Genomic DNA, 14,280 nt, shown 5'->3' on the forward strand with positions numbered 1-14,280 from the left:
AAATCCTATTGGCAACTCAAAGGGAAGAAGAGTGAGGGAGAAAATGAAGTAGAACTACTAAATTCAATTAGGGTTTTTCCTACCCTTTTCATTCTTATATAATGGAAGCTTTCTAATTGGTTTTCTAGGGTGGGGTGGGGGGAATATTCTTAATTTCCTTCTTTCCACAATGTGAGATTTACTACAAAAGGCATTCCTAGATTGCTTACAATATTTGGAAGAGGTAGAAGAATCCTATTAGGATTACTAACTAGACAGGATATTTTCATATTGTGTAATATATTTCAAGGACTTTACCAAAATACACATCCTATATATTGTACTAGTAGTATCTCCCAATGAAATAGATAATTACAAATTGATCCCTCCTTTAATCAATAACACATTATAACTTAAGAACAAAAAAGGGCGTACCCATTACACTGGGCTCCCGCATGTGCGAGGTCCGAGTGGGGAGGGGGCGGGAACTACGCAACCTTACACCCTAAGAATGTCAAGAGGTTGTTTTGACCGTTTGAGCATCAGGTTGCAACATTTATACCTTATTGTTGGACTAAGCACACCCCCTATAACAAACTTTAGAACACGTGGAGAAATTGTTGTCTCACTCCATTCTATTGTAAATTCATGTATCAAGATTCTGGTCAACCTTTTCAGGTGTTCTTGCATGTCTCCTTACTCACATTGGTACCGATTTTTTTGAAATCTCAATATACACCCAAAATTTAAACTATTCTTCTAGAGACTATACCTTGAAGGAATTCCCATGAGGATTTATTAGGAAAAATAGATAAATGTTGACCCTACTTGTGGATTCTGCCACAAAGAACCATAATCAATCTGGCACATCTTTCTCCTTTGCAAGTTGACTGAAAGCTTATTTGCACTACCTTTCAGAATCTCATTATGTATCTTTTTAATTCCTACACTATCCCTGACTTTATTTTCAAGTTTTATAATTAGGGTTATATGATACTTTATATGGTTACATGAATAAAAATATTTAAAAAAAAAAAAAAAAATCCTCATGCAATCCTATCATCTGCAATTTTGCGATTAATTCCAGCCACTCACAAAATCATGCTCCCCCATAATCACTGGTAAACCCTATCAACCAAACATCACAGTGAAACGTCTTCCAATTTTTGACTTCACCATCTTGATCTGTGCCAGTGTCTCCAATACATATCATACTATTTCTAGGTGGGCTATTTACTTCTTGCATAAGGTAAAATGTATCTCATTCACTGCTGATTATTTGTTGACAGAAAATTCTATTGAAACAAGTACACGAGGTTTCTTACTTGAAGTGTACCAAGCTTGACTGAAGGGTTGGAGCACTAAAGAAGTATGGAATAATTTTAAAGAAATTTTTTTAGTAGGATAATTCTAAAGAATAAGAACACGTTTTTTTTTTACTAGAGAACCACATAGCCTTGGAGCGTAATTCCCTTTTTTCTTGGACGTCTATAATCTTCTTCCCACCATCTCTTTTTGGCTCAATGACGTTGTTCTTCTTTTGGCTAATGTAGCTCACAAGGCTATGAACAACAAAATCTTTAGGTCGGTATGTAATTCCAACATTGATATTCTCAATATGTTACATTAATGTTATTCTCTTCTTCTATTTAATCCAAAAGGAAAAAAAAAATCTGAATCAATGTGAACCTTAAAACATTTGCCAAAACATTTGATATAAGGGGGAGGTGTTTCGAGGGAATGCAGTTCCTACTCATGCTCGAAGACCAATGAGAACACATGAGAAAACATCCACATAGATATCACCTTTTATTTCAGGGGGTGGGCTGATCATTTCACCTCACATCTCTTTGACTCTTTCATTCACGTTCGAACACTATGAATCAATATACCGATATATAGTCATGGTGATGTCAAGCTTAAATGTGCCAAAATCCATAATGCATAACCGTATTGCCATGGGTAAAAGAAAAAAAAAAACCGTACCCATCAGGTTCAAGGGTCATGAAGAACCGCATCGCTAAGGCCTTATATTGGGTAACAAATTTCTTTGGAGTAGAGTCCTCTGGTAACCGCAAGGCTTTATTGAGGTCAACGAAAAGAAATCGGAGAAGAGGAAAATATATTTGAGATACACAAGAACTGATTGTTTTAGGGGATCATGGGACTCTCATTCGTTCTCCAGGTTGTGATGGTTGGATCTATAAAGAAGTTTGCACACACACAAATTGAATTGGGGAATTTTGTTCTGTATGTGAAAAATAAATTGTGGTACCAGTCGGTCACTGGTGAGGGCTGCCACCCAGAGTTCCATTAAAAACAGACCAGTCATATCCCCTACTCGACCATAATTGGCATCCTCTTCCAATGCAGGCAAGTCTCGTGAGTACCACCCCAGAACACAACTGAAATAACTTTTAGTGAGGAAACACAACCCCTCCACCCCTGAATTTCAAAAGCCAAGTGAAAATTAAACTAGGATCAGGATTGCAAATCTACAGTGACCAGCTTCAAAGTACTGATGAAGGTATCTCATCATTAAACCAGAATGAAGGTTTCAAATGAACAAACCAAATGGCATCCACCAAAAGCTACGTAAATTATGGACTCACACTACTCAAAAACACTTTGTCTAACCAAAGTAAGAGTTAAACTATCAATAATAAGAGTTTTAAATGCAAATAACAAAATTAAGGAATGCAAGAATCCATCCCATCACATAAACAAGTTGGGCTTTGAGGCCTTGTATGTGGTTTTGAGCCTCCTGGTTGGTGGCCTAACCTTCCTGAAGACCAAGGGGAACTTGATTTTTGCGTTGTGAAACTGCTTTGTGCTGTCTCTCTTGCAAAGACTCGCTGGGACGGTAGCCGTTTTGATAATTTGGATGCAAGGAAACCTTACCCTGTGGCGAGAAGCCATCTCGTTGTACATATGCTCAACAGCACCGTTAAGGGTGGTGTCACGGAATTCCTTGTACATATTGTGATACCCAGTCCTGCTTTGGTACCGCAACCAAATCCCATAATTCTTGATCTTGGTTGGGTTCTTCTCAAAAATCTACAGTAGGAAACAAATAAAAACCCTTACAAGATTGCACAGAGTCTATGAGAAGATGCACAAGAAAGAAAATTTAAAATCAAAGAGAAATCAAATCAGACCCCCAAAAAAACTCTGTATAATGGAGATGGGTAAAAAAGACAAAAGAAAATGAAGCATGTGTGCTAACAAGGCAAAAGTGGGAACTCCCATTCAAAGAAGTACTTTCATGCATACTCATTCAACACCTCACACAGAACTGAACTGGCTTTGTAGTTGAGTGTGTAAAACTTTCAATTGTAACAAACCATATCAAGGGAAGGGTCAAAGCTGGACCCCGAATAATAGATTGCATTCACTTTTCTGTTAATACTGAATCAATTAGGAACATGTGGCTTTTGCAATGTGCACAAATTGAGATGTAACTAAAAAACAGCATGCAACAGCAAGGAAATTTATTTAGTATTGTAATCCAGTGGTATTCCCGAAGGACAATATTCTGGCCAAGCTATAACTTAATTCACTCCCAGTCATTTGATTTCTAGGAAATATATTGTCCGGAAGAATGGATATTTTTATACAAAGAAGAGTATATCTTATCACTCAATCTAGAGGAATAGAACAATATCGACAGAATATACATTGCAGGAACTTGCAAGCATACACAAACGCAGTCTATCCCTGATCATTATAATGATACTTTGGATTTTCTAATTTTCCACAAAAGATTCAAAATTGAATGTATACAAAGTAAAAAAATTAATTGAAATTAACTGCATTAAAAAAAAATTGTAACTTGTGTTTCAAGATCCAAGGAGCTTCCCAATCTATCTAGATGGATAAAAAGATTAAGAAACATACAACGTATCCATCTTCCGAGCTACTACCAACACATGTTTATAAAAATAAAAAATAAATAAAAATGCTGTAAAAGGGTTTTTTTAAGTTAAAAAAAAAAAATAAGGAAGCAAATTCCAAGGTACCCTTAAACGCAAAATGTAAATTTATGAAGGATCTATGAACACAAAAAAAAATGAGGTAAAATATCAATCTTTTGTATCCACTGGATGGAGATTTTTAAAGATTTAGGGCAGTTCCCTGAATTAAGACATGATGAGAACATGTCACACATTGAGCTGCCCCATCAAGTCTAGGCTGGGTGAAATTGAGTGCTCGCACATAAATTGCTTGATGCAAGACCCATTGGATCAGCCAAAGCAAAAACTCTACAGAAGCAACTGGCAGGCTTAGAACTTGCCCCTCCATTAGCAACCAAAGCTAACATCTAAATAAAAGTATAGATAAGTCCTGGATTTTATTATTTGGGCATTTTTTTCAAGAAACTCTAAGGCCCAAGTCAATAATACGTCAGAGGTTAAGGCTCAGTTGTAAGTTTTCTATCTTGGAAATCATCACTGAAACAGGAACCAGTGCCATCATTACGCATTGGTGAGGCACAACCTGAGTTTCAACCATGTTCAGGTTTCATTCAGCCTATTACTTTACATTCACTGAGAAACAAAAGACAACCAAAAAAAATCACAGCACTACAAAGCCCACGACTCTTCATAACTAAGCGATCCAAAAACAACATCTAAGTGAACTACCACAAGTGGTTGGGTGACTGTAAGGATGGGGGAAGAAGGCATTTACCTCGTTGATGGCAAGGACTTGTCCATTGCTCTTCTTGACCTTCTTGAGCTTCCTCAAAAAATACCTACGTATTAAAACAATAGGAAAAGAACGGTCAATACAATTACCGTAGAGATTCACAAACTATAGCCTCAAACTAGCAGATTTCCACATGGCAGCCAAATCGTAATATTATAAGAATATCAATAGCCTAAAAATTTTGCTCACCAGAACTTCGATTTGGCACGAACGTCGTTCGTTGCCCATAATTTCATCCTATAGATCTTCGGATGCTCATCTGTTGCTGAAGGGAGACCCCTCCCCACCACCTGATACTGATGAAACTGTACAAAAAGAAAAATCCAACGCAATTAACACCATTTCAGAGGAATCACACTAGGTCAAGGAGTTTGATTCTTCAGAGAACTGAAGCAAATCCTAAATCGGCAATTGCATGCATTTTTGTTAGATCTTCAGAAAATTTCACAGAAATTAATAAAAAGGCAGAGATAGAAAACGAAATTCCAAAAAATCGATGAGATGCTCACCCTGAAAGTCACCATCTCTGCAAGTACCGCTAAGAGAGGTTTCGCGACACTCAGAGACCTCTCTGAGGGTTTGGTGATCTGAACCGCCTAAAAGACTAGAGACGGCTCGCTTCCTATGATATATTAGGCTCGCGAAGAAACCCTAAAATGAACTGATGAAGAGAAAAGAGTGGTGATTCCATGATGTTGGATTCACATGAGTCCGCACTACAAATCCATTGGATATTATTGTTATGGGACATGGTGAGCATATGATTTTAATCCAACGTTTATCAAGAAAGAGGCACTATATGATTCTAATCCAACGTTTCAAAAGAAAGAGGTCTCTCTATTTCCTTTTTTTTTTTGTTGTTAGACCCAAGGACACTTGAGACTTGAGAAGTACTAAAAAAAATAAGATAAATAAAATCACTGATCACTCCCCTATATTTCAACTTTTATCTCTTCTTTCTACCCTAGTATTTTAAGATCCTTAAATTACCCTTATGTCCAGGTAGGGGTATCAATGGGTTGGTCCGGATCGGTCTCGGTCCGGATTGACTCGGTTTCAGTGTCGGAATGCTGAAACCGAGACTGAACCAATAAGGAAATTTGTTCCTTCCAGTTTCGATTTGGTTTCAGTTTGTTTTTGATTTCCTTTATCATAGTGATAGGGTTGGTTTTGGTTTTTTGTTCGATTTGGATTTGACTTTCTATACAAATGTTTATAAAACTATGTAAAATTTGATTCTTTTAATGAATTTTGGACTATTTTCGATTTTTTACCAATTTCGGGTTCATCTGATTTTTGGTGCGATTCGATTTGAGTTTAGGATTGCAATACTCCAAATCAAAACCAAACCAATAAATATTGTTATCAAGGACTCTGGAGACGGTGGGTTTTTGAAATCGACTCGTCTCCCCCTCTCTCTTCACACCACAGTACCGCCCCTCTCTCAACTACTCTGTACTCAGGTGGTTAACAGAGGAGAAGCAGTCCAAGCCGGAGCTTCAGCCATCGTTCAGCGTGGAGACGACCGATCCAACGGCTCTGGAGACCTCAACGACTCTGGAGACGGTGGTTTTTGAAAATCGCCGTTCAGCTGTCGTTCAGTTGTCGTTAAGTTGTCGTTCAGCCGTCGTTCAGTTGTCTTTTAGCCGTCATTCAGCCGTCGTTCAGTTGTCGTTCAGCCGCCGTTCAATGTTAAGCAGAAAACGCCACCGTCATTCAGCGAGTAAGTTCTTTTTTTTTTTTGGGCATATTAAATCACTGATAGACCAGGTTCAACGTTTGATTTAAGTTGTGCATCTCCTCTTGCATTTATGTTTGAAACGCTTGCAGGGGATTAAATTAAATCATTGATTTTTTTGCGCATATTCAATGTTTGATTTAAGCTGTGATTTGGTCTCCGATTTCATTTTCTCCCCATGTTTTACTTCACCGATCTGAAGCATTTTTAAAGCCCTAATGAACGTGTGCAGGGGATTGAAATCAAATATTGAGACTCTGTCTCTCTCTCTCTATGTTCGGTTGAGAATGGTAAACCCCAATAGGCTGCTTCTCATTGCCTCTTGCCCAGAATAATTACCCTGTTTTTGAGTTCAAATCTATAGAAACTGATGTGCCCTCTTCTTCTTCTTCTTCCTTCCCCTTCTAAAATCGGCATCCTATACTGAAGGATTCCATTGTCATAATTTGGGGTGTCAGATCATCTTAATTTTGCTACTCGAAAACTCATCAGTCTCATCTCTTATAATCCAGTCTGTTACACCAACATGTTTGCTCCTGTCCAAAGCTGCATCAATTTTATGACTGCAATCTTGGAATAGGCTGAAGCCTTTTGTGTATGCCTTTTGTGTATGGATATTCATAACCTGACCTGTTCCCATAATTGTCAAGTTATCTGCAAAACTTCAAACTGGAAGCATTTATAGTAACCTTGCCACAATGATTAGAATTCCCAACATTCCAAATATTATAGGAAAATGGTTTCAGCAACAGATATCCTTCATGAAGGGTATAAACACCTCCACTGTTGAATTCCCTTCACTGCATTTTGTTCTCAAGCCTAAGATTGATCCCTACACATGAAATGCAAAAGAACATTTGAAGAAAGTATGTAATGCAAATTCCATTCCATTAACACAGTAGGCAAAACAATGGCATGATCAAGATGTTTTTTATTTACAAATCTTATTGGCACCAAACTGCACCAGCAGAAGCAAAGAATAACATGCCAAAATGAATGCAACTCCTGATTGATGAACTTTCAATCAGGAACTGGGAAAGTAATACTAGTTATTAGTATTTGTAATGTCTTGATAGAATAAATGGTTGGTATAGTATGATTTGAAAGGGTCGAAACAGAATGATGTTGAACCCTCAAACATGAATGTTTTGATATGAGATGCTATCTTCAATGTCTTCTTGTCTCTTTTGTTTATCTTTGACAGCAACTTTTGCATTCAAAAGGTGTATGGCTGATTAACGTCTGTATTTTTATTGTGCAGATCAAATGTCTATCTCAAGTGTTAATTGTAGTAATCCTGATGTACTTAAGTACAGATGCATCAGCTGTCGATGTAATCGGAAAGCTACGATTAGGATCTCAGAGACTACGGAGAATTCAAATAGACTCTTTTACGGGTGCCCAGAGTTTACATGTAACTACTTCCCTTGGTGTGATCCTATAAATGCACCAACAACGGAGTCTTCGCCTAAAGAAGTCCCAATAAACAATCTCGCTCATGACTTTTGAGAGATACAAGAAGAGCTGCGGGGGTTGCGAGAGGAGGTGCGGGTGTTACGAGAGGAAGTGCGGGTGTTACGAGAGGAGGTGCGGAGGTTGCGAGAGGAGGTGTGGGTGTAACAAGAGGAGGTGCGGGTGTTGCGAGAGGAGATGCGAGGGTTGCAAGAGGAGATGCACAGTGAAAAAATTAGAATAGATGAAGTGGAAAAATTTGTTCGATTGGTGAAGGTTGTAGCTAACTTTGTATTTGTTTTTTTAGTCGGTGTATTTGTAGCAATTGTGATTGGTAGAAGAATGTGACGATGTTATGTAACTGAAAGAGATGTTAGTAATGAAATGGTGTTCTCTTTTTTGGTGTTTCATTTTGAATTCTCTCTTTATTTAATGAGTTATTTTTATTAAATGGATTATTAGTAATGAAAGGAGATGCAAGCAAGGTTTCAAATAAAATTGACACTAATGATATGCTCAACAATAGATATTGAGTCTTGGTGGATTCGAACCACCATCCCATGGTGTATAACCCATGTGCTCTTCCGATTGAGCTAAAGACTCACCTAGGGGCATAAACCATGTTAGTTTCAAAATTTAATAAAAAATTCAGCAGTGTGACATATAATGGACATATAACAAAATAAAATCAATTTCAAACACACATTAGAATTCCATAAATGCAACTAAGGCATATGTTCCCATAAGTCAGAAATAAAACTTAACAAATAAGATTGATTAGACACTATTTGAATGGGGTAAAGATGTTATTTGTTGAAGCTTGGGATGATATTCCTTGCAAATCATAAGTACCCTATGACAAGGCAACCACGTTGTCTAATACATCAATAATGAATAAATAACATGATTGTACTGTCAAATATACATTTGAAACATACCAGCAATGTAGTACTGAAACTTTGATTGTCATTCATTTGGTCAGGTTCAAAAGGCGAACGAGCTTGTTGCATTTCAAAAGGTGGAATCGAATGGTGTATTTCAAAAGGTGTACAAGCTTATTGCATTTCCTGTGAAGAATTATCCGTCATTCCCTTAACATTTTTTTCTTTTTCTTTCCTTGATTTTCCACCCAACTCTTCTTGCGTCTACCACCTTCTTTTGGACCATTTTTTTTCTTGAGAGTTAATCCATTGTTGACAATAGTATCTTTAGCTAGAACCCTTTCATCATCCTGCCCATCAAAGCTAGTATTTAAACTTTCCAGATGTGTACAGATCTCATCAGCAACATTGTCCACATAAGCATAACCCTCAGATGAATTTGATGCTATTGTTGCAATCCTAATTAGTTTAGGACAAACACGCCTATACCTTTGTGAACAATCCAAGTGGACATCATCCACAACAACTTTTCCTTCAGTATCATGTATAACTGTATCTCTTGTTGTCCGTGTCCATCTCCTCAATGTATATGCATCTGAAATATATTTAAAATCATTGACATCTAAAACTTTAAAAACATGCCGACAAAGAATGCCGAATGTCTCAAATTTTCTACAACTACAACGAATCATATACTCCTTTAGGTTGCACGACACTGTACATTCATTTTCTTTTCCAAATGTTGAGACTACATATTCATAACAGGTGGCATTCTGAATAATTTTATTGATGTAGCATGCTGGAATCCATTCATACTGTTTCTGAAGTTTTTCAAATATTTTAGGAGTGTAAACTCTTGCTGCTTAATTCATAACAGGTGACTTTATGAATAAATTTCTTGGAAGCTTATTTCTTGCATCAAACTCTGCCTTCAACTCGTTAGCACACTTGTCAGCCACAACCCTTTCGAAGTGCTTGAAAATTTGTACAAGGTCAAGAGTTGAACTTCAGTAATCTTTCATGTCACCATTTATACTTTCATTTAGTTGTGTACTCCGCATTCCTATAGTCAATGTTTCCTTCATGTAGCACTTGGCCCATTTATATTTAAGACAATAAATACGGTCTAACCATGAATTTTCTTCAACCTGATGATCACTCATTAGTTTATCCCATGCAATTTCAAATTGTGATTCATCATCATAATGAAATATACATACACTTCTTCAAGTCTACTAAAAATTTTTGAGCCATCTTTCATCATGTAGCCCATATGCTTTATGCCATTTTGCACTAGATGCCATGTACACAAGCCGTGCCATGTGTTAGGTAACACCTCAGTCAAAACCTTCCCCATTGCAGCATCTTGATCTGTGAAAAGAGTGATTGGCTTCTTTTGTCCATGAGCTTCTAGAAAAACTTCAAACAACCATTTGAACGAATCAACAGTTTCATCATACAAAAGTGCAGCCCCAAAGATGACGATTACCCTATGATGATTGAATTCAACAAATATCCCAAAAGGTCTAGACTATTTCTTCGTAGAAAATGTTGTATCAAAGCTAACAATATCACCAAACTGTGCATAATCAATTCTCATCTTTGGATCTGCCCAAAATATGTTAGTTATCTGCTCATCATTATCCAATTGCAATGAATAAGTAAATGATGGATTTATTCTAACTTGATTCTCAAAATACAATAGCAAACTCCTGGCTTCACCATAACGAAGGTCTCATTGACGCTTAGTTCGAAGATAATTCTTTTGATCTTCCTTCATGTGCCCAATACTCTGTCTGCCACCTGCATGCCTACTCATGTACTCAAACATGTCCTTAGGTCTAATACCAGAGTCGTCTGCCAGATCAATTTCAAATGCATGAAATTCAGAAACACTCCTTTGTGACTTTATCATATGACTAGTAGATGGCAAGTGAAGTTCATGATTGTGTTCTTCAACAAATTCAATGCAATTGTACATCCCATCAATATTCAATTTTATTCTCATCTGTGCAAGACAATCAGTTCTTGTCTCCGCTCGAGGCTTGACAATATTATCATCTCTTTTGTCCAGTTTTCTTTTTCCTTATTTGTTACATACAAATACTCTTGATGTAATGGTCTTGTTATCTTTGATACTCTTATGTACCCAATCTCTTCTGACACTAAACCCCTTCGTTCTTCCATATCCATTGTAGAAATCATATGCCTCTTGCTCAGAATTAAACACCATACCAACATGAGGCTTAATCTCACTATGTGCAGTCATTGGATCTTCCATATTTTTTTGCATTGGATCTTCCATATTTTTTTGCCTAAATATGAAACAAAATCTAGTTTCATACTTTCATTATTTGCCCGCATGTGTAACTATTAAATGGAAAAGCTTTGGCAAGGGAAGTCACATCAACCAAACAAACAATTGCAAGAAGCCAGTAAAAATAGTCATAGTTCAAAACAAAGACATAAGCCCAAACAATTTCATAGTGCATCCTTGTAGACTTCCATATTTAAAGTGAAAAATAAATAAATAAATACAACTGAAATCCATCAAGAATGTCTCAATCTTCTCCCGAAATCCATATGTACACAATTGATAAACATACATTCCACCTAAAGGGACCTTAACTATAACACTACTAGTAAACATGTGCTACAGCTTAATAGATAAACATACATTCCTGTTCCTACTTATTAAAGAATGAATGCACATTAAGGAGCTTAGTAGATAGACCAGTTTACTATTCAACCCAAAAATTCACAAACCCAAGCTCTGCATAATGTATTGGTTCAGTATAGGATGCCGATTTTAGAAGGGAATGGAAGAAGAAGAAGAAGAAGAGGGCACATCAGTTTCTATAGATTTGAACTCAAAAACAGAGTAATTATCCTGGGCAAGAGGCAATGAGAAGCAGCCTATTGGGGTCTAGCCATTCTTAGCCGAACATAAAGAGAGAGAGACAGAGTCTCAATATTTGATTTCAATCCCCTGCACACGTTTGTTAGGGCTTTAAAAATGCTTCAGATCGGTGAAGTAAAACATGGGGAGAAAATGAAATCGGAGAACAAATCACAGCTTAAATCAAACATTGAATATGCGCAAAAAAAATCAATGATTTAATCCCCTGCAAACGTTTCAAACTGAAATGCAAGAGGAGATGCACAGCTTAAATCAAACATTGAACCTGGTTTATCAATGATTTAATATGCGCAAAAAAAAAATGAACTTACTCGCTGAACGACGGTAAGGTTTTTTGCTTAAGCCTTGAACGATGGCTGAACGACGGTTTCTCCTCTGGCTTGGATTGCTTCTCCTCGCTGAAGAGGGAGATGAGTTGATTTCAAAAACCATCGTCTCCAGAGTCACGAAGGTCTCCAGAGCCGGTCTCCAGAGCCGATGGATCGATCGTCTTGTCGCTGAACGACGACTGAAGCTTCGACTTGGACTGCTTTTCCTCCATTAACCACCTGAGTACAGAGTAGTTGACAGTGAAGAGAGAAAGAGGGAGACGAGTCAATTTCAAAAAGGAAAAATTACATGATTACCCACTTTTGGGTTTCCCTTTACAAAATTACCCACAAAAAGTTTTGGTCAACAAAAATATCCAAAATTAGGTTTGGGTTTACAAAACTACCCAAAACAGTGATTCTCCTTCCTCTGCCTATTTGTTTTGTCATTTTTACCCCTAGCCAAGGTTGTAGCACGGCCTGATGGAGGCCGAGGTGGCAGCCCGTCCTGATGGAAGCTAAGGTGATAGCTCGGCCTGATGGAAGCCGAGGTGGTAGCCCGCGCTCCACCTCTACCTCCGTAAAGCCGTGCTGAACCTAGGCCTCCATCAGGCCGTGCTACACCTCAGCCTCCATCAGGTCGTGCTGCCACCTCGGCCTCCATCAGGCCGCGCTCCACCTCTGCCTTCGTAAAGCCGTGCTGAACCTAGGCCTCCATCAGGCCGTGCTCCACCTCGGCCTCCGTCAGGCTGCGTTATCATCTCGGCTTCCATCAGGCCGGGTTGCCACCTCGGCCTCCATCAGGCCGTGCTATAACCTTGGCCAGGGGTAAAAATGACAAAACAAATAGGCAGACGAAGGAGAATCACTGTTTTGGGTAGTTTTATAAACCCAAACCTAATTTTGGGTATTTTTGTTGACCAAAACTTTTTGTGGGTAATTTTGTAAAGGGAAACCCAAAAGTGGGTAATCATGTAATTCTTCCTTTCAAAAACCACTGCGTCAATCGTCGAGATAGTTCACGAGCCCCAGCCATTGGATCGCTTGTCTCCACGCGTTGATCATTCACGACATTGTTGGATGCTCGTTGGAGCGTCAGTCGTTGGAGAAGAGCTGGATCCTAGCGGTTCATGTTGTTTGGGTTGGACTAGGTCTGTACCTTTGGGGAATGGAAGTGAAAAAAATGGAGTTTCTAGCAATCAGTTGGGGAAGAGAGTTAATAGCAGGGGGGTTTGGAGGAACTGCACGCGTAATCTGGTTAACCTCTTGACATGTTGAGAATCCATATTCAACAACCTTCCAATCCCACCAGATCTGCCATTGGCCTCTTGAACCAGATCATCCCCTCCTGAGAGAGCTCTCGCTTATACCATGCCATAATCAGAAAAGTTTTAATCCATTAAATTATGTTTGAGAGGGAGAGAATTGATGCTCCTCCTCATATGCTATCTCTAATCAAAAGTTTTGAATCAAAGTTTTACAGGTTATAGGTGAAAAGGAGGGGTAGTCCGAGTATGTAAAAGGAGCAGGGAGGAAAGAAATGTAAAAGCCAAAGCAAGGAAAGTATCAGAAAAAAAAAAAGTAAGAGAGGGGAGTTTTAGTAAATATAGGCCAAACGTAGACTGATAATAAATTGCCCCCTCAAAAGGCAACCTCTCTCATCGAATCATTTTTTAGTTACGAGAATCTTGTTCCCAAATAGTCCCACCCAAAATACTTGGTTTCACTTGGAATTTGTAATATTTTTTTTGGTAGAAGAACTTACAGTTGCATCCACTCGTCTGATTGAAAAACTATATGGCACTCAGATCTAAAATGCCTTGGAAGGCCTCACCCCGAAACCCAACACACAGGTACACATTTCTAGCCACTTCAAGGGTTGGATCTACGATGCCGCCTCTTGTGTGCTATAGAAGAGTCCTTCCCATCGCACTCACCCTTTTGGTAATTTTTACATTATATTCTTCTAAATCACTCTTCTTCTTCTTCTTCTTCTTCTTCTTCTTCCTTTTTTTTTTTTTTTTTGTGTGTGTGTGTGTGTGTGTGTGTGAAATAGAATTCATCCTAAAGGAAATCACTCATGGATTGTGGACAACACTCTTTTTGAATCCATGGATAAAAAATGGGTCAAATTATCGTAGACAACACTTTTTTTGAATCGATGGATAGAAAATAGACCAAACTATCATACATATGAAAAGATGAAGCCCTCCATGTCTTTTTTACGTTTTTGGGTAAGAACAATGCCCTCTTTGTCGGGGAGTCAGTTAAATCGTTTATCTCCCTTGTAATATG

At 38.1% G+C, this 14,280-nt stretch overlaps 1 protein-coding gene and 1 long non-coding RNA gene across 2 annotated transcripts; one reads left to right on the forward strand and one right to left on the reverse strand.

Moving 5' to 3' along the window:
* Positions 1-2,495: 2,495 nt before the first annotated feature.
* LOC122091904 (60S ribosomal protein L18a) lies at positions 2,496-5,356 on the reverse strand. The gene is made up of 4 exons (XM_042662147.1): positions 5,196-5,356; positions 4,876-4,991; positions 4,669-4,732; positions 2,496-3,036 (listed from the first exon to the last, which is right to left on the reverse strand). The coding sequence occupies exons 1-4, from the start codon at positions 5,208-5,210 to the stop codon at positions 2,695-2,697; spliced, it is 537 nt and encodes a 178-aa protein (XP_042518081.1). The 5' UTR covers positions 5,211-5,356; the 3' UTR covers positions 2,496-2,694.
* A 705-nt stretch (positions 5,357-6,061) lies between these two features.
* Positions 6,062-8,286, forward strand: LOC122091905. The gene is made up of 2 exons (XR_006144060.1): positions 6,062-6,409; positions 7,686-8,286. It is a non-coding gene; the product is annotated as an uncharacterized LOC122091905 (long non-coding RNA).
* The last annotated feature ends 5,994 nt before the right edge of the window (positions 8,287-14,280 follow it).

This window comes from Macadamia integrifolia, chromosome 10 (genome assembly GCF_013358625.1).
Source record: "Macadamia integrifolia cultivar HAES 741 chromosome 10, SCU_Mint_v3, whole genome shotgun sequence".
In the NCBI taxonomy this organism is placed as follows: Eukaryota; Viridiplantae; Streptophyta; class Magnoliopsida; order Proteales; family Proteaceae; genus Macadamia; species Macadamia integrifolia.

Excerpts from the sequence above, each read along its gene's own strand:
- LOC122091904 (XM_042662147.1), bottom strand. Across the intron at positions 4,733-4,875 it reads CGTGCCAAATCGAAGTTCTG|GTATTTTTTGAGGAAGCTCA; the intron begins GTGAGCAAAATT and ends TTTAATACGTAG. Across the intron at positions 3,037-4,668 it reads AAGTCCTTGCCATCAACGAG|ATTTTTGAGAAGAACCCAAC; the intron begins GTAAATGCCTTC and ends TTCCTACTGTAG.